General features: G+C 43.0%; 1 protein-coding gene across 8 annotated transcripts in view; it reads right to left on the bottom strand.

Annotated features, from left to right (window-relative positions):
- DGKG (diacylglycerol kinase gamma) overlaps window positions 1–20955 on the bottom strand; it is a 184857-nt gene that overhangs the window by 34844 nt on the left and 129058 nt on the right. For 7 of the 8 annotated variants that reach the window (XM_077930029.1, XM_077930028.1, XM_077930032.1 and 4 more), the window contains 9 exons: window positions 20591–20689; window positions 19407–19553; window positions 16957–17073; window positions 15719–15792; window positions 14587–14661; window positions 13748–13833; window positions 11020–11109; window positions 10363–10523; window positions 5948–6012 (listed from right to left, as the gene is read on the bottom strand). In XM_077930029.1, coding sequence (XP_077786155.1) covers window positions 5948–6012; window positions 10363–10523; window positions 11020–11109; window positions 13748–13833; window positions 14587–14661; window positions 15719–15792; window positions 16957–17073; window positions 19407–19553; window positions 20591–20689 — 914 coding nt within the window. The remainder of the gene's footprint in view (window positions 1–5947; window positions 6013–10362; window positions 10524–11019; window positions 11110–13747; window positions 13834–14586; window positions 14662–15718; window positions 15793–16956; window positions 17074–19406; window positions 19554–20590; window positions 20690–20955) is intronic. The other variant, XM_028730840.2, reaches the window with a different exon arrangement.

Below are 20955 nucleotides of genomic sequence, written 5' to 3'. Positions count from 1 at the left end.
GGGGGCTTAATGTTGCAAATGAGCCATTCAGATATTCAGGTCATTTATAACTACTACTACTACTACTACTACTACTACTAGTAGTAGTAGTAGTAGTTTTTAAACAGATTGGATTTCCACTCCAGATTAAATCACTGGGTTGGAGGGTACTGGCTGGCATTTTTATGCCAATGACATTATGAGGACTTGGTCAAAACACTGGCTGCATGAACAGCATCCCTCCTACAATTAAACATATTGTGTTATAATCAGTAGTGACCATGCTGTTTAAGACTGGGCTGTGGAGCTGGGTTCCATCTACATCCAGTGCTTGGGACTGAAGGATTTAAAAAAACAACAACAACAGGAGGGGGAAGAGAATCAGAAGTTAGGGGTTAGCAGCAGACAATCTAGAGAATGAGTTTGTTATTATTTTTTTACTGCTGGGGTACCTGTATGTGTTAGGGTTCTCAGGCAACTTTTTGCCTCACATTGCAGAATACCTTAAAGGGCCCTGGGTTTTATGCAGCTTGACTTTGGAGGAGAGGGATTTGCTGCTCTGCCTTAGGCAGCAAAATGGTGTGGGCTAAAAGGAGAGTCCCCTTCATCCCAATATGCTTTGCATTGTCACTCTCACCCCAGCGCCTGAGGACTTCCTCTCTCTCTTTTTAATTGCATGTCTGATGGCACCTCTCTAGCCTAAGATGACTCCAGTGCAGTCCTAAGACCATGGTAACCTAATAGAGATTGTTTACAGGAAGTGTGTTCATGTCCGAGCTTCATCCCCTGTACCAAAATTCTCACTCAGTCCCCAGAAATCTTTCAAAGGTTTAAGGACTGCTGTAATGCTGTAAAGACAGAAACAGCAGCTGTTCCACTCCCGGCCACCTGTAGGTGTAAAAACATCTCCAGAACTAAATAAGGCAGCTCAGAGGTATGGTGCATCTCACTAGGTTCCTTGCTAAATACTCCTCTTCGCATTGTGTGGTGCCCTGCTCCTTCCTAAAAAACAAAACAAACGCACGTTCTTGCCTTTCGGATTTTTTATTTAATTTAACCAAATTTATATACCGTTGGATTGTAGTAAAACCTCTAAGCAGTTTAGAAAAGAGTTGTCTACTTGGAGCTTTCTTGAAGAGAGAAGGCTTGGGTTTGAATTCATGTGAGAAAGTAAATGGAACAATTGTCAGAATGTGTTTGCGTAGCACAAACAGGCGTTTTGTGCTATTTTAGGCTGGAGAAAACATCCAGAAAACTATTGTCTGACTTGAAAGGGGTTTATAAAGGCTTCTGTACATTACCAGCCTGCCCTAACCTGGCATCCTCCATACGGCTTGGACTACAACTCCCATTAACCTTAGCCATGTACACAGCCATTTCTATTCTTCCACTGCCAGGTCTGGTGAGGATTTGTAGGTTTTGTTTTTTTAAAAAAATAAATACAAAAATGTCAAAACCTGTTAACCAGAGGCAAAAATGGACGAGTCAACAAAACGTGCAGCAATTCCTCTTTCAAACTGTGTTGGCTCTGGAGGAACCACCCTCTCCCATTGTCTGCTTTCAAACTTAAAGAAGCCATTTAAGGCTTAGCCTAAATATTTTCTCAAGATTGGAGTAACTACTAGGTCTGCTGACAATTTCATTTGGAAGCGGTGCACAAGATGGGTTCGGCAAGTGTCAGGGTATTCACACACATCTCGCCACAAGCGTTTGAAAGTCAAGCAGACCTTCCTTTATGCATTTTCTCTTCAATGTCCAAAGCTTGCTTCTGTCAGACGCAGGACTCTGGATGAAGTAGACTACTAGTGAAACTTTCCACATGCATTACAGAAGGTTCTGGGGCATGGCCTAGGGCAGGGGTGAAAAATCTTTTTTGGCCTGGTGGCTGTATTCCCTCTGTGGATAGCTGTGGGGAGTTGCATTCTAGGCAGTGGATGGGGTCCCCAAACCAGTCAGGGCCAGATGTGCGCACAATCACACACCCTTAACACACAAACACTGAGACTCTTAAAACGCTCTAGAATATTGAGTCAGAACATGATGGAGAGCATTGACTGGGACTCTTGAGCCTCCTGTTTTCTCTCATGAACTGAGAATGCACCCATACACACTTAGCTGAAGATTGCAGGAACAGATTAGTTGCAGTGGACAAGCAAACTTTTAAGGAAGTCTATCCACACATGGAGGATAGATAAAGCTGTGGTCTACTGAGCCAGATCATCCCCCAAGTGGTTTTCCTTACTCCAATTGGGCAGGGGGTCCCACTGTCAAAGCTATTACCTGGGACCTTCTGCAAGCAAAGTATATGTTCAACAGTTGAGCTATGTTTCCCCTGTGAGGAATTCTTGAAAAACCTGCAAAGAACCCCAGGATTTCCAGGAACACTGTTTGAAAACTATGATTCCAGTTATAGATAGGTAGCCGTGTTGGTCTGCCATAGTCAAAACAAAAAAAAATCCTTCCAGTAGCACCTTAAAGACCAACTAAGTTAGTTCTTGGTATGAGCTTTCGTGTGCATGCACACTTCTTCAGATACCCTCAGTCTATTTTTATACCTAATGCCCCATCCTTCCTCAGAGCTGCTCTGTAAATTCCCAGATCGCTGCTAGGCCAAAGCTGTGTAGACAGTTGGTTAGAAATGCATGTCCACAGGTCCTGGAGAGGAAATCCATGGTTAACCAAAATAAACCACTAATAAGAGGTGGGAAGGCATAGCAAACTAAATGGCAAGTAGAGATGTTGATTGGGTTGCTCTCCATGGAGGATGGCTTCACAAGAGGATCAGGAAACTGGATGAAGACCAAGTATTTTTGGATGGGAGGGAAGAAAGAAAGAAAGAAAGAGAAGTAACAGCATGGGCCAAGAAACACTCAGGTGCATAAGCACTTAGCTGGCATTTCAGGCTATGATTCTGGTACCTGTTCTTAAGTTTCCTAGAAGCAGTGTGCATTTGCCAAACATGCCAAAGCAAAAATGTAACATTTTGCCATTAGTATTAATGGGAAATGAACCCATCTGCAAGGAGTCTAATGACACAGCCATGCTATTGGCAGGGATGTGTGCAGTAATGGAAAAAAAAACCATCTTAAAGGAAAACTAACACTCAGAAGAAATAATGTTGTCTATATTAAATCATTTTTAAAAGGTTGTTGAATATGGATTTCTGCAGAAAGCAGAACTTCCAGTTATAGACTGCAGTGGAGGGAAAGGAGGAGAGTTGAAAGCAGTGCTTTTTTCCAGCCAGAGTTCAGCTCCAGCACCTTTCAGGTGGGCACCATTGCCATTCTAAGAGAACAAGGGGAAAGTTCATGGTGAGCTTTGGCACCTCTTTTTCTAGAAAAATAGCAGTGGCTGAAAGGTAAGTATTCTGTGAAGGAGGTCTGATTGTTAAACCACTCTGGGAACTGTAGTTCTGTGAGGTCTTCTAACAACTCTCAGCACCCTTAACAAACTACAGCTCCTAGCATTTTGGGGGGCAAGCCATGGTTGTTTAAAGTAGTATCACAGTGCTTTAAATGTATGGTGTAAATGTGGCCCAAGTCCTTGACTATGTGATGGCCTGTCTGATAGCACCTGAAGCCCAGATCCTTCAACTGTTTCTCATATCCATCAACTTTCCCCATATTACTTTGTTCATAGATTCACTTGGAAGACCCTGTGACTGATTTAATTAAGGTTTCAACCTTACCCCACAAGGAACTATATGAGATGTACACAGACCAGAAATGTAACGGACTTGACATTATTTATGTTATTATGCGTGAGATAGCTTTACAATTTCCCTATTTATTCTTCATCATCTAAGTGTGCGTTCATGCAGTCACTCCACATATAGGCAGCTGCTTCTTTCTCTAGTTTGGACAGCACCGCGTGAGTTGTGGCAAGCACATCATGGCATTGCTCAGCTTATCAGGAAGGTTTCTGAGCACATGCACCAACCTGATGTTTGTGCAGGTACCAAATGATTCAACCTGGCTACCATCTGAACATATACAGTTGAGCTAAACATCAGTGAAGGGGGGCAGAGCAGTTGTGTGAACTGTTAGAAGAAAAGGGGATACATTAAAGCATTACATCATTCTTAGGTTTCTCATTCCATATTAGCGATTTTATCCCTGGGGTACATTTTAGAGGATAAGAGAGATTTTCACTTTAGAAGAAAGCTTGGAGTGTGGTTGGAGGAGTGTTAAAGTTCTAAGGAATTTATGAACACAAGAATGCTAGGAGTAATTCTCTGAATGTCTCCTGCACAGGCCATTAGTGACAAGTCTCCCGTTTTTGTGAACTGCAAGCCAGGACCATTTTTTTATGAACTGCAAGAGAAATGTGAGCTAGTTCTAACCTGATGTTGTGCCTTGCCTTGATAGCCTGTTCCTGCTGGCCCTGGAATTTCTATGTAATTATGAAGTGTGAATGAATAGCACTGGGTTTACAGCCAAGCTCTAGCAGCTTTCTATGCCGAAATTAAAGCATAAAGACCTGCAAATAGTAATAGTTGCAAATCCTACAATGGTATAGGCCACATTGCCTCAGGACTGCATGCCACGAGGCTGACGTAATTAACTGCTGTACAGAGGGAAATGAGTTTCTTCAGTTACAGTTTCAGGTAAAAAACAAAACAAAAAGCAAACCACCAAGTTACAGTTGAGTTAAAGATAAAGAGAAGGGCTCAAACAGAGATGGCCAGGTAATACAGATTTATATATGAATCCTCAAATAATATTTGCATTGTCCTAGATGGCCATTATTTGGACATTCCTTCGCAGTGAGTGGCTCTGTTCCTGAGGGAGTGGAGAGACAGAAATGCTAATACATGTTTCTTTTACAGAGATGAGTGAAGTAGATTATTTACCTTTGCCTTGCTAAAATACCTTTTGACTGATATCTGGCTTACTTATGGGCTGATACGAACAAAAAAAGAGGAAAGATTTATCTGCTGCAGGGGTTGGACTGGATGCGCCTCAGGATCCCTTCCAACTCTGCTTCTATGAGGACCATCCCTTAGCCAACATACTCGACACCAGTGAAGGCCAACTGGTGGCTCATGGGCTGGATCCCACCTCAGGAACATATTACTAGACACCCAGTTACCCTACCAAATACTAATCAATATGTGGTTTTGCACTGGTAAAAGGTTTGCTCATGGTTTCATTGTACTGTGACATGCATGTATATGTATATATATATTTAAAAACAAATATATATAATGAATACATGTTGGCCTCCCATATTTAAGTACCAAATGAGAAGCATAGGAAAAGCCATGCCTCCTACAAGATGTGAAGCAGCATAAAGGAACCATCAGTATCCCTTGCTTTATGCATACGTGGAAGCCTTTACTGGCTGCACTTCATCCTTGCCTGTTGCAGAAATTCGTGAGAGAACAATGTGGGCAAACTTCAGCTTATGTGTGGGTTGCCTTTAACAGCTGCACCCCACAGAAATTGCTATTTCCATGCTGGGCAAAGCATCACCTGCTGATTCCTTCCTCCCATTCAGCTGTTAAAATCATGGAGGTGTCCCTAAGTAGGATGGCTACCCTAGGCTTACAGGGGTCAGATACTGTCATACAGATATTCCTGGGGAAATGTTTGGCCGGTGTGCCAGGTTCTTTAGCCACCCAGCAGGTGAACAGAACCCAGAGCCAGGTGCTGGCTTCCTACCAAGATGTGTTGCATCCCATTACACCATAACACCAACTCAGACAAACACAGAGCAGAAGTACTACCCATCCTCTCCCCAGCTCAGGAAAATTCCAAGCAATACACAATAGCTGAATACCACCTTAGGCTTACTCAGAATAGACCCACTAAGTTAGATCCATTAATTTCAGAGGGCCTACTCCTAAGTAAACCATAGTTGAAGTTCATCCAATGTAAACAAATGGCATTATTCCATCATAAAGTTACTGAACACCGCCTTCTTCAGCACTACAATGACAGTGGAGAAGGGGAAAGAAGATATTTACCTGCTATTAAACTTTTCCGGATGTTTTTCCCTCATCATGTGGAATCTGTGTGCAATGGATGCATCCTATAAAGAGAGATTGGGGGAGGGGGCAATTAGTCAATGAGGCCTTCTAGATACTGAAGACAGTCTCATCAGAGTTCTGATTGAGGCGTCCCACGAAACTGCGCAATGAGCACTTTTCACCCATAAATTGTGCTTTCAGTTTTTGTGGCCAACAGACCTTATACAGTTACGAACTTAATTTGTTCCGGAGGTCCGTTCTTAACCTGAAACTGTTCTTAACTAGAGGCATGCTTTCCTAATGGGGCCCTCTTGCTGCCGCTGCGCAGCCGGCATACAATTTCCATTCTCATCCTGGGGCAAAGTTCTCAACTCGAGGTAACTCTTCCAGGTTAGCAGTGTTTGTAACCTGAAGCGTATGTAACCTGAGGCGTTTGTAACTCAAGGTACCACGGTAACTGATTGTAAAGTTAATTTTCTCTGTGTGTATTTTAAAGTTATAAAACAGGAACACTATGGGAAATACAACATTTCTCTATTTCAGAGCACTCAGAGGTCATGCTGAGCTTCCAGGGCTTCCCAAAGCACCTCCTAAAGTTAATTGTGACAGAGTTAAAAAGTAAAGGTAAAGGGACATCTGGTTAATTCAACCTTATGAATCCTTGTGTACTCTTGCCACTTTTCCCATGCTTCGGAGAGCTGCTTCAGAGGACCTGTTTATTGGACATACATTCTGATTTGCTTGCACAAGACTTGTGACTAGTCTTTATTGAGAATTTCTTCTGAATTGTTTGCTTGGAGCTTATGTGACAATGAGCAATCATTCTACTTTGTGTGGTGTTTATGCATCATTCATTCATTCATCCCACACTTTTTAGTGTATTTTCCCTGTCACTTTCCTAACTGCCAAAATTAATAGAATCATATAAAGGTAGAGGTAAAGGTACCCCTGCCCATACGGGCCAGTCGTGTCCGACTCTAGGGTTGTGCGCCCATCTCACTTAAGAGGCCAGGGGCCAGCGCTGTCCGGAGACACTTCCGGGTCACGTGGCCAGCGTGACGAAGCTGCTCTGGCGAGCCAGCACCAGCGCAGCACATGGAAACGCCGTTTACCTTCCCGCTATAAAGCGGTACCTATTTATCTACTTGCACTTAGGAGTGCTTTCGAACTGCTAGGTTGGTAGGAGCTGGGACCGAAAGATGGGAGCTCACCCCGCCGTGGGGATTCGAACCGCCGACCATACGATCGGCAAGTCCTAGGCACTGAGGTTTTACCCACAGCGCCACCCGCGTCCTTGTAATAGAATCATAGAATCCCTTAAAAAAAGAAAAATAGTGGATTTGTTGCATCAGGGTCACAGAGTGCTTTGATACACTTTAATTGCACAAAAGTAAATTTCCAGTATGTACTTGAATCTTCCCTGCAAAATATTGACTGTATGGAGGCAACCCCAGCTTGAGTTTTTAAGATGCAGGCAAAGAATTGTAGCAGACCCTTAGAACGACAGCTTTTGAAAGGACAAGAATCCATTTTGTCTAGGCATATTATTCACTGTAATCTCCTTTGTACCCTTAGAATATTAACATAATCATTTTTAAAAGATCATCAGAAGCCCTGATCAGCATAATAAATCAACAGAGAATGCATCAAAACAGGCCTCTATGGAATGACCTGGCTTAAGCCTTCTTTAGTTAGCGGAAAACTTGTTATCCCACTTATCTATCACGGTTGTCCGCTGTATTTGAGCAGACATGAACCTCAAGTAGTTTTTGAATGGCCACATAATGCACACATACATAAACAGAGGTCACAAATAGTAACACAAGGGCCCCTCTTGCAGTCTCTCTGGGTTCAGATAGCCCAAGGAATGTGCTTTACTCCATCCAGGGATTAGCAGGCTGTTCATCATCCACATCTCAGTGATGGGGTGCAGAGGTGTCACTAGTCTCAGGGACTTTGCAAGCCCATGGCCTGATCTATTTGTAATCCAAAACTTCCTGTTAGTGATATAGCTGCTGGCCCACATTTCTCACAGCCCAAAAATAAAGGGGGCAAAGATGGGAAGCAGCATGTGGCAGCTTGGACTCAGAGGTGAAATGGCTTATCATCGTCAGTGGTAGTATTTAAAGGCACCTTGTCAGCAATGAGGTTTCATAGCACCAAAGCCCTCCAATTTACTTTCATTGACCTGCTAGCACCCTGCAGTTGATTATAATGCACAATGGATCTATGGAAATCATGCCACAAGTTACACAAAAGTAACTTTCCTTAAAGATCTGCAAAGTGTTAAGAAAATTTAAAATTATTTAATGCAATATTAAGTATGGGCTATGGAATCTAAAAGGTCAGCACTTCAGTTATAGTCATTTTTAAGACATACTGGCCATGTCTGTAACACATTTATGACAATCAATCAATCACTTATAAATGGAACCTCAATATAACATGAGACTGTTTTTAAACAAATGCTTCAGTGCTTTTTTTTTTAATCAGCTGTTTCTCCCACCATGTCAGAACTCTAAAACGAGTCAGCTGTTGTGGGGAGCTTCTTAGCAACCCTACAACACAGGTAAAGTGATATCTTTTATTGGATCAACTTCAATCAGGGAAGGAGCATGCAATCCATTATGTTATACAGAATTCTTAACTGGGCAGAATAGAAATTTAGGTAGTTAAATATCAGGTACAGAAAGGAAAAGGCTGCTAATGTTATAGCAAGAAATCAGATTCAATAGTGCAGATATGCTCATGCTAATGCAATTAGTGAGGAACAACTTATAAAGGAAGCAATGGTTAAGTGGGCCATTGATATCAGGCATAATATTGAAATTGATGAGTGGGAAAAATTATGGAACCAAACAATGAACTTCTCGGCATGTTACCAAGTAAGAGAAAATGTGCAAATACTGCAACACAGATGGTATTTGACAACGGTCAAACTGGCCAAAATGTACGAAAAAGATTCAAAACTCTGTTGGGAATGTCTAGAGGCTGAGGGTACTTTTATTCACCTTTGATGGAAATGCAACAGGGCAAAGGAATTTGGGGGAATGGTGTATAACAAGCTATTTTATTTTATTTTATTTTTAATTCACATTTCTCAAGAAACCGGAAGCATTCCTTCTTGGCATAATTGGGAATGAGTTACCAAAAAAAGCCAATAACTTATTCCTATATGCGACAACAGCTGCAAGGATAGTGTACACAAGATACAAGAAACAAAGAGAGATCCCAGGGAAAGAACAGTGGTTAAATAAGCTAGTCAGGCTCACAGACCAATCTTGGCCCACCAAGGAGTCCAATTTTGACCACGGTGCCATTTTCTCAAAATCCCACCCAACTGTCAATCATCTGATGTTACTTGTGACATCAACTGATGGGTGAGGTTCAAGGGACATCTGCTGTGCAGGTGATCCTTCCACAAGGAACCCTTTTCTCTCCCCATCATGTGATCAGGAGGGGAGAAAAAGCCGCCGTTTGAAAACATCACCTGCAAACAGGACTCCCTTTGCAAATAGCTGATGCTTCCAAAAGGCAAATTTTTTGCTTCCCATTCCATCAAGTAAGTGATGGGAAAGGGAGGATCAGCATAGGACAAAGAGCCATTGTTTTGCACAAGCTGATCTTCCTAGGCAGCTCTGAAGTCAAGAGCCTCAGAATGGGAGCCCAATTACATTTCAGGATTCACAGTTCCTTGTAGTGGAATCCTATTTTCACACAGGAATTCAGCCTTCCTGTATCCAGCTCTGTTTCTGACCACACTACCCACAAGATTGGGTCATGTGAGCCTTTGAAAGATCAGCTGACCAAACTGGCTAAGTCCCATGACACTCCTGTAGGTCAACTACCCATATTCTTGCATCACAGACTTCAGGATAAAGACTAACTGCTTTTTCTCTTCTCATAAAGAAGACTGTCTTAACTAATAATAATTATTATTGATGCAGAAGTGAGTCTTCTTAGATCACAAGTTTGCAATAAATTCTTATTGAGATTTACGAGTCATCACAGTCCCCACAATCTCCATTCTCAAGTACAAAACATAATTTTCAGTCTCAAATATGAGCTTTTTACAGCATGCCCATAAGACAAGAAAACTGCACTCCAACTTATAGCTGTGAGTTGGCTGAAGGTGTTGCTTGTGGTATGCATATATCTCACTGCTGTTGCTTTAGTTAGCAGGTTTTTTGGGGGATGTGGGGGACTTCTAAAACATGTGGAAGCCATTTGTCCCTAGGTGACAATGGGACAGAATAGTATGTACACCATGGACAACGATGCTGCCATTGTATCACCTCCAAAGCCTATTGTCCATCTCCAGTCTGACACACAAAGATATCTAGGGCTTCTGATACTACAGGGGAAATAGGGAGGGAGATCATGGGAACAAGAGCTGTATAGACAGTGCTTACCACTCCTATGGAGAAGTAGTTGTTGATGATACTGTAAGGGACAGGGTCCCCATTCTCCTCTTTGTCAATAGGGATGACATCAATTTGCCATCGGTCCAGCATTACCTCTGAACTGTGTTCAATGTCCTTCAGGACCTTCATTAAGTTGCCACCTTCATAACCTTGAGAGTGGAAAAAGGGATGGCATATGGTAAGGAACAGAATGTCAGCGGTGGAATAGGCCAAGCATTAATGGGGCAAACAGTTGTGTTACAGAGAGTCTGGTAATGGATGCCTTGTTGTGATGCAAAGCCATAAAAGAAGGCCAAGTGATCAGAAGCAGAGAAGGAGAAACAATCCTGGCAATGATTTGGGCCCAGCAACATCAATGGTGAATGGGGAACCATGCTCTGTCTAGTAGATAAGGCCGTGGGTTGGGTAAGATTGCAAGTTGCATGGTGGGTGTGGTAAGGTTTCTTTTTTAATGTATACTTTGAAGAGCTGTCAGTGATGGACAGTCTCCAGTGGTGCAAAGCCTGGACAATGACAAGTGGGATTAGAAGCAGCTGACAGGTTTCAACAGCACATGGGACTGCTGTCAGGAGGGATCAGTGGCAAGTCATGGTGTGAGGTCGTGATGAATGACCCTACAGTGTTAGGCTGACTCAAAATACTTACCTCCGCCCCATCGTAGGCAGCGGGCAAGGTCATTGCCTGTTCCCAGGGGCAGGATAGCCACAGGAGGGTGTTTTGCTATGTTTATCTTATCTGCAAAAAGAAAAACAGACATTAGAAGCCAACAGATCGCTGGAGTCAACTTTCCTTTTTCTACATCACCTGCCATAGCAGAGCTAATGAGGACAGGATTTCCCAAGGGCAGAATGAACCACAGCTGTATCCCCTGGCTATACATGGTGTATTGGTGTTTGAAAGCAATTTGACCTAATATATTGTAGTTTTATATGTTGCTTTCTCAAGTATGCACCTTTCTGAGCCCACGTCTGGCTGGGGAACTGCATCACAAAATTCGGAGAAGTGCGAATTTCAAAGGATAACCTCATTTCAGTTAGCTTATTGGTGCAGCAAGTGTGAATAAAGTCGGTTTGCCTAAAAAGGCAAACCAATCTAATTTCCCACCCACCCCCATCCATAGTTCCTTGAGCTCCTGGACCTCAGTTCAGAATTTCTTGAGACCAAGCCTGCAACCCTATCTATGTGTGCAACTTTCAGAAAAGGGAGGCAGGAAAGCTTCTTTATAATGCAGCCTGCAGTCAAAGATGTGGCTGGTTAATACCAATCAATATATGGTCCTGAGAGATCTGCATTGGCTCCCAGTATGTTTCCAAGCACAATTCAAAGTGTTGGTGCTGACCTTTAGAGCCCTAAATGGCCTCGGTCCTGAAGGAGTGTCTCCACCCCCATCGTTCAGCCCAGACACTGAGATCCAGCACTGAAGGCCTTCTGCTGGTTCCCTCATTGCGAGAAGTGAGGTTACAGGGAACCAGACAGAGGGTGTTCTCGGTAGTGGCGCCCGTCCTGTAGAATGCCCTCCTATCAGATATCAAGGAAATAAGCAGCTATCCTATTTTTAAAAGACATCTGAAGGCAGCCCTGTTTAGGGAAGTTTTTAATATTTAATGCTGTATTGTTTTTAACACTCGATTGGGAGCCACCCAGAGTGGCTGGAGAAACTCAGCCAGATGGGTGGGGTATAAATAATAAACTCTTATTATTATTATTAATATGAAATTCAGCCCTCTCCTGCTGCAGGTCCACCTCCTTGGGCTCCTTGCCACAGAGTCTTCCCTGCTACAAACTTTTCCTTGTGCACACTTCAACAGTACAGAACTCTCCCTGTCTCCAGGCTGCATGAGAGGCATGCTTTCAGCTGCCCCCGCTTTCTCATTCGTTGCCAACATCCATCTTTCTTTCAAGGGAGGGAAATCCTTGGCATGATGCTGCCAAAAGAAGGGAACTCCACTGAAGGAGCGAAAGGGCGCTCTGTTGTGGGGACGACAGAAATGATATGTCTGCAAACTTATGCATACTTTGGAGTAAGGCCCATTGTTATCAGTGGATACCAAGGGCATTTCTCCTCTCAGTTCTTATCACCTGTGTATATTGCTTTGTCAGGTTGTAAGCCATTTGCAGAGGCTTGATCTTTTGTTCCAATTTGCACAACACTTCATTCAATATTAGATGCGGAATAATAATGACAATATTAACGGAGATGCAAATTGGGGAGGCGGTAGCGGGGGAGAGAGTAGCTGGCTACTCTTTCTGGCAGAGGAAGGAGGAGAAGATCATTGTGGCCAGGCTGTCAATCTGGAATCTTCAGCGCTACAGACTGCTCCATTTCTGTTCATAAACATTATATGGGGCAGAGGTTCGTGTGGACATACAGTTCTAAACACAATGAGGATTGACGTAAGACAAATTAACCACCAAGGTCACTCAAATACTTGTGTGTTTTTTTAAAAAAAGTTTTAAAAGTCCATTTTACATGCATTTGAGTCTTCTTGGTGGATGAAGTGTGTGCATGGAGACAGGACTGGTCCAAGATATTTTGTAGTCGGAAATATGGGGCAATCTGGAATCCTCATCAGAACTCCAAAACCTTCATAATCCTTGTATGGGAACAGAGGCAAGCATGTTTGAGTCTGTGTATGTAGATGGGGCCAGCCCAATACATTTTGCTGCCTGAGGCCAAGATGTTCTCCTGCTCCAGCTGACAGGACTGGAACTTGACTCTTGCACCAATCCTAGCAATGGGACGCTGTCCTCTAGCAGCAGGCTAGGTTAGAGGGCAGCGGAGTAGGCTGTGTGCAACAAAGCTCTGTCCCTCACTGCCACCCAGCATCTGCTAGCTGAGGTGGTTGCCTCACTCTGGCTAGTGGATGAACTCTAATTTCAGCCCCTCAAAGGAACACGGGAAGCTGTCTTATATTGGAGTCAGAGTTGGACTATTGGTACATCTGGCTCAGCACAGTTCACACCTGGCAGAAGTCCAGGGTTTCAGGCAAATAGCCTTTCCCTTCCAGCAGATGTCAAAGCGATAAACAACTACCTGATATTCAGAAGACATCTTAAGGCAGCCCTGTTCAGGGAAGTTTTTAACGTGTGATATTTTACTGTATTTTTGGTTTGTATGGAAGCCACCCAGAGTGGCTGGGGAGGACCAGCCAGATGGGCGGGGTATAAATAATAAATTATTATTATTATTATTATTCCCAGCCCTACGTGCAGATGCCAGGGGCTGAGCCTGGGGAAGCAAGTGCTCTGCTACTGACCTACTACAGGACCCCCCCCCCCACTCTCTCTTACACAGTAGTGACCTCAGGCGTATCAGCTATCCAACGAATCTAATGTACTTTGATCCATGCAGCATCCCTGGATCCCAATTTACCTATGCAGTCCAGGATCCATCCAACGGTCCCATCTCCTCCGCAAGCCAGAATACGGAAGTCTGGAGCATCACGGAAAAAGTTTAAACTAAGAGAAAGCAGAAGGAAAAGGTAGGAAAGCTCTTTAGAATAGCTTGCTTGCCATATATGGGAAAGAACACCACATCTAAACTGCTTTTTAAATTCACACAAAAACAAATGTGAAAAAAGGCACAGCAGCCCTGCTGCTCTCCAAAGTCTTAAATCATGCAATTCTTGCTCATTCTCAAGTTTGCAACAGAACAAAACAAGGAAAACCAGTGAAGAGTCAACCTGCACAGCAGACATTCAAGAAGAACACCCATAAAGGAATACATGACATTTGTAAGAAAGATCTGCATGAAGGGGAATTGTTGTTGTTGTTTTATAAAATCCATGCAAACTTTGGACAAGATCTAGCAGCTGGTTGCTGCAACAACATCCAATTGACAGCAGTGCGATGGGCCTTAGCCACAAATAACTTTTGCAGGATTGTATAATTTGTATTCAGGTGTAATATCCACAGGTATTCCATCAGGAGTATGTAGAGTCCCAGAGCCCAAAGGTTTATTGCCTTAAGACAGACATGGCAAATATCATAAACTCCAGCACGGGCTCCATGCATAATTCTAAAGAATTGGCAGCAGGCTGAGTTCCTCAAGCTAAGGTATGTTAAGAAGCTTCAGCGAGAAGGGAGGTGGAAAGGGAAACTGGAGAGGGAAGGTGAGAAAAAAGCAAATGGGGAGTGAGAATGGGCAGCACAACTAAGAGGGAATAGTAAGGATAGCAAAATGGATGCAGGTTGATCAATGGATTTCAATACCCAGGAGTGGGTCCTCCTCGATCCAGGTTGTAAACTTGTCTGGGGTTGAGTAGATAATGGAATTTCCGATGAACCCTGAAAGTAAGTAAGAAAAACAAGAAGTGATGGCCCCTAAAAAGGAGAGTAAAGGCTAGGAGGAGGGAAATCTGTCAGTTTCACTGTGTCTCAATTTCTCATTTTTCCAGTCTTAAGTTCTCCACATTTCCACACTAGTTTTCATTTTTCTGTTTAAAAAAAGTCCTCATGAAAATTCATCAGAATTTTAGTGCAAATTTCTCCTAATATTACATGTTTACAAGCGATTTTGCCCCCAGACACACATTTTTGCAAATCCATTTCCCCCTATTATAATGCACACTTTACTGCAATACATTCATTTTTGTACTCATTACTTGGGCAGAGAATTGCACTACAAGATTTGAAGAAGTGCACATTTTTTGAGGATGTTTGTGCATCAGTTTGTGCATTGTTTTGGAAAGTGAGAATTACAGAAGTTTGCCTTTAAATGTGAACGGATTCCAATTTCTCCCCTATCCCTAGCCAAAGCAGATGATTACACTTTCTTAGCATCAGCTACTCTCTACCCACACCACATCCTGCTCAGGGCAGCTCCATAAGTGTAGCAAAAGTTGCCACCTTCATATTCAGAAAATGGAGGATGCTTTTGGATTGATGTTTACTGCACTGTGGACCCATCTTTTCTCCTTTTTCTTTATTATAAATTTATTTAAATTTTCAGATTTACAAACAATCATCAAGCAGACAAATAAAACCATTTCCATATGGAAATCTTTTCTCCTATTTCTAAGCCCCCTCTCTGAAATGTTTGCTTCATAAATACTTTTGAATTACAGCTGTCCTTACCAAGCCAAAGAGTTGGTGATGTCCCAGGCACCAGATAACAGGTATCAGTGACAGCCTTGCAACCACATTGAGCAGTGCTATCTGGGGTATTTCCCAAGCAGCACAATATTGCCGTCTGATTCCAGGGAAAATGCAATCTCTCTGCTATTACTTCCTTAAGGGAAGGTGTTTGCATTACTTACAATAATTACCAAATGTGTATTTACTGTGCCAAAAACCTCTATGCTGCAGAGGCTACAATTTTCCAATAGGAGGAAGGGAAACATACCTTTCTCCTTGTCTCCCTCCACTCTTGGGGTTCACAAACACCAACAGTGGATGCGTTCCAGGCTTAGGGGTGATCTAGAAAGCAAATTACAAAGCAAACAAAGAGCCTCCTTATACAGCATACAAAACATCATTCATGCAAAATGGGGGGGAATGAGTCATACGGCACTGCCACAGAGGAAGTAAGGCATGCAACTGGCAACATGTTGGATCAGCAGAATCTGGAGAAAGCTGGGAACCACCAATCTGTGCACTTATTCTTATCCGCACCTATTCTGTCTATGGCCTTCTAAGCACACGAGCCACAGTCTCAGGAGCTCGGCTCTGTTTAATATATACATCCTTTGACTCAATAATGTTTGCCTTATGCTCCGCAAATATCCTCTTGTGCGCTTCCTGATATACACCTAGAGACTGAACTCTTTAAAGGACAAGGCAGGCATTGCTATTGAGACAATATTAGGTTAGCAGAGCTTCAGCAAGCTTGGGTTCTGTAGGGAGAGCTGCAGAAGGATGGATCCAAGGGTTAATCTATTAACCATGCAAAATTCAACAGGGCGACTATCAAAGGATATTCCAGAACTAGCTTCATGGGGAGACTAGGACAGGGGTCAGCAAACTTTTTCAGCAGGGGGCTGGTCAATTGTCCCTCACACCTTGTGGAGGGCCGGACTATATTTTTTTGGAGGGAAATGAATGAATTCCTGTGCCCCACAAAGAACCCAGAGATGCATTTTAAATAAAAGCACACATTCTACTCATGTAAAAACATGCTGATTCCCGGATTGTCTGCAGGCCAGATTTAGAAGGCGATTGGGCCAGATCCGGCCCCCAGGCCTTAGTTTTCCTACTCATGGACTAGGAGATCAGTGCAGAATGACATCTTCTCCCTGGTATGCCTTCCTCCACAACTAGCCTGCAATTTAGGCATGGTGCACAAAATATAATTTTGCAGGTACACACACACTCATTCACAAGTGTAAGAGAAAAGTGAGAGAGCAAGTGTGATGTACTGGTGAGAGTGCTGGACAAGGGCAGGTTCAAATCTCCACTCAGTCATGAAGCTCTTTGGGCATGACCTTAGGGCAGTCACCACTTTCCAGTCTAAACTATCTCACCAGGCTGGTGCTGAGATACAGCAGGGATGGGAAGAACCATACATGTTGAGCAGGATAGAAGTCAAATAAATAGATACGATAGCAGCAGCAGCAGCAGCAGCAGCAGCTGTGAACTGTCTACCTGTAGTCCATGCCCATCCACTGTGGTGGTGTTGTATCTGAAGGCCAGGGTTGTATCATCTGGGTATGTGCTGGATGGCGATTCACTGTCTGATCTTCTTGGGTGGGATTGCCTATCCTTTGGAATGGGGAAAATGCATAAAGGACTTTGAAGCATGGATGAAGGCCAGCAAATAACAAGGAAGCACTGACAACATAAACAAAGTGGGAAGGATGACTTCCTCCTGACTGGACTGAAATACAACAGAAAGACCACAAAAGCTCCAAGAGTTAAGTTAATAACGTATTAAACTTTAGTATTAAAATACTGTCTGTCAAGCAACACAGAATACAAACACGCAGATAAACCATCAATAATACATTGTATGAAGTGCAAACCGTATCTGAATATAGTGAGCACACAGTGAATGGCACTGAAGGCCTGAATCAGTCATTCCAAAAGTAGTTTAGAAAGTTGTGTACACAACGATGGCTCCAAAGTTCAATACTTGACTTGCTTCCCAGGCTGACGTTGTTCCAAGATTTATATTAACTTCAAAATTCCACAATCTGCACAGCTGAAAAGCTTTCTGAGAGGCCCATACACATATTAAGAAAAGCTTTTTATATACATATTAAGCTTTTTCACGTGGATTTTTAAACACTGATGCAGCTTTCATGATGCTTAGATACCTGAAAAGTGAATGAATCCAAAATATTTATACTATTCTATGTTTAATCATATTTATACTGCAGTTTTCAGCCAAAATTGGATCTCAAAGCAGCCTTACAACACTAAAGGCATCACAAAACCTCATAGATTATTCTGAATAGCAATAGTAACAGAGGAATAAGTAAATATGAGAAAAATCCAGAAAAGAGCACCACATAATAAAATTGCCAAAATTTTCTTCTTTAGTAAGTATCTCCAAGGGCTTCCTTCACTAGGATCTAATTCCCAGCTCTGTTTTTCCTTAGCAGTAGCAAAAGGGAAACCCTGGGCCATGATGGGGTTCCAAATTATTACAGCCATATGCCAGCTCAGCCAGCTCAGTGAATTCCACATCGGGTTAAAAAACAAAAACTGAGCTGACTCTTATAAATCTTCTGAATCCATTCCCTGTTTTAAGGTGTCCAAGTATGGTGTCTGCCATATTTTAAAATGTCCATGAACCCCTTTTCAAAGCAAAAGTGGAGATGGTGGAACTGTGAGATTCATGTCAAGCCCTGATCAGGGAGCAAGTCAAATATTGAACTTTGGAACCATCATCGTGTCCATCATTTCAAGCCACCGTTGAAGCGATTGATTCAATATGATTCACTGCAGGATCACTAAATTAAGAAAGATGGTTTGCACCAGTAGTGGATGGCATGGGGGTGCGGAGGTGCTTACCTGAACGCCGCGCTCGGCTGCTTACCAGGAGGGAGAGGGGGAAAGGTGAGGGAGTGGGGAAGGCAGTGCGGTGTCAATGCACTGGCAGGAGCAACGCATTGGCTCAGCTGCTTCGTTTGCACTGCGCTGACTTTGCTGCCACCTCACTCCCCTCCCCCCAGTAAGAAGCAATGACCTGCTTTCTGGGAGGTCGGGTAAGTGCCTTTGCCCAAGCAATCTGTCCACTACTGTTTAGCACTTTATGAAATGTATTACTGAATGCTTATCATCATGGCACTGTTTGACAGACAGCATTTACTATATTATACATTAACTTTGGGTCTTCTGTTATGCATTTTGGGTGGCTACATTTCTACTAGCAAGTAATAAGGTGTGTTTTAATTTCTCTCCCAGTTCCAATGGTTTCTTCCCCCATGGATTTACAAGTTTATAGATTCTGGAGTGGGACATAAATCTGATGATAGAGAGATAGATAATGTCCTTGCTTTCCTGTTTTTAAACTTTATTCACAGAATGGTTTTTAATTAAAAAAACTGCTACTGTTCTCCATATTTAATGTGCAATCCACATTTTCTTCATTGGGACTCAATTACCAGCTTTCACTATTTCCCCATTTCTCATAGTTCTGAACACAGGAAAAAGTAGACATAGCATTTGAAAGTACAATGTTTGTACCACCACAGTTTCCTCATTAGGAAAGAGGAAACTTCTTAATTTGTGGAAGTTGTGGAGCACTCTTTCCAGAGAGGTGTGTTTTAAATATTGTGCTTTTAATTGTTGCAACCCACCCTGGGACCTTCAAAGATAGAATGATCTTTTAAAAGCATATGCAAAACCACAAACCACAAAATAAGAGGTAGATTATATGCAAAACCTGAGAAGGAAACTACAAAAAGTGTGGAAATCTCTCAGCAATTGTCATTTTTGAGCCTGTCCATCTTACAATCTTGCACACCTTGGAGTGCCTGTGCCTAGTCCAAGTAATCACAAAGTGGCTCCAACACAGGGATAGGCAACCTACAGCCTAATCAGGCCTTGGAGGTTGGCCCACTAAGCCACTGTGGGCAGACCATGCCCACCTTTCCAACGCTTGACATCATATAAGACGTCAAGTGGAGGAAACTTGTAGCTAAAATGAAGCTGGAGCTAAAATGAAGAAGATTTGGCTTCCGATTCTTCCTTTGAATGCAAAGGACCTTCCTCTGCAGGCAAGACTTGAGCAGCACCTGAAGAGAAAAAAAATGTTCCTTTGGGTCATCTGATGTCATCCTGACATAAGGTGATTGACAGGCGGACAGCACTACCCACTTGCCAAAATAGTCTATGTGGTGCTCAGAATCCAGCTAGATCACTTGATTTTGTTCATTATCCCTGCCTGCTCTAACAAGAGAAAATGCTTCTGCAAAGACTACATTATATTGCACAACACTCTTCCTTTGAGTTTTTATTTTCAGCTACTTTCTTTCCTGCAACAAAGCCTAAGGCTGTATGCTAATGATTATTTATTTGAAACAATTGGAGTGATTTTCCTCTTCTAGCAAGCCTCAATTCACTATTAGTAAACTGATAGCTGCATATCAGTTTTATGCATATCGCGGGTGGCGCTGTGGGTAAAAGCCTCAGCACCTAGGACTTGCCGATCGAAAGGTCGACAGTTCGAATCCCCGCGGCGGGGTGCGCTCCCATTGCTCGGTCCCAGCGCCTGCCAACCTAGCAGTTCGAAAGCACCCCCGGGTGCAAGTAGATAAATAGGGACCGCTTACTGGCGGGAAGGTAAACGGCGTTTCCGTGTGCTGCGCTGGCTCGCCAGATGCAGCTTGTCACGCTGGCCACGTGACCCGGAAGTGTCTCCGGACAGCGCTGGCCCCCAGCCTCTTAAGTGAGATGGGCGCACAACCCTAGAGTCTGTCAAGACTGGCCCGTACGGGCAGGGGTACCTTTACCTTTACCTTTAGCTGCATATAGTTAATGGAGTAGTGGGATAGTATGGTAGCAGTAGCAGTGGCTCGATACGAAATGCCCAGATTGCAAGCAGTTTGTCATTCAGCCTTCTTAGGGACACACCAGCTTTCTAGTAATGGACATAAGAGGCATTCTCTAGCAGCTCTACAGGAAAGTACCTTAGTTTTAAGTTAACAAAATCAGTTTGGATGGGTTGAAAATCTTAAGTTTTTGAGAGAGCATCATCTAGCGACCTTCATATGGGAGACAGAAAATGCCAATCATTAAGCCCATTTCATAGGTGTCAAGCAGACTCATTTACCAGAACAACTGGGCAGATGTGCGAAGGCAATAAGATGTGTTCCTTGAGCTGCCCACCATCACACTCAGGCTTCACATGAGAGGCACATTTGTTGTGAAGCTGCAAGAGGAGAGAACACAGCACAAAGATTCTCTTTAAATATATCTGTAAAAAGGAAGGCTGTTACAAGTAGTGGCAAGGTGGTTTCTCTAACTGGCATTAATAAACAACATAAATAAATGTTACCTGGCGAATATTACATTACATGTTGGAAATGTCAGAAGACAAGAGGGGACTATTATCATATATAGTGGGAATGCAAATTTGGGGGGGGGGGAGAGAAAAGAAGAAGAATTGGGGGTTAGGCACCGTATTTTTCGCTCTAT

Source organism: Podarcis muralis, chromosome 6 (assembly GCF_964188315.1).
Source record: "Podarcis muralis chromosome 6, rPodMur119.hap1.1, whole genome shotgun sequence".
Classification (NCBI taxonomy): domain Eukaryota; kingdom Metazoa; phylum Chordata; class Lepidosauria; order Squamata; family Lacertidae; genus Podarcis; species Podarcis muralis.
This window is presented reverse-complemented; position numbering and strand designations above follow the sequence as displayed.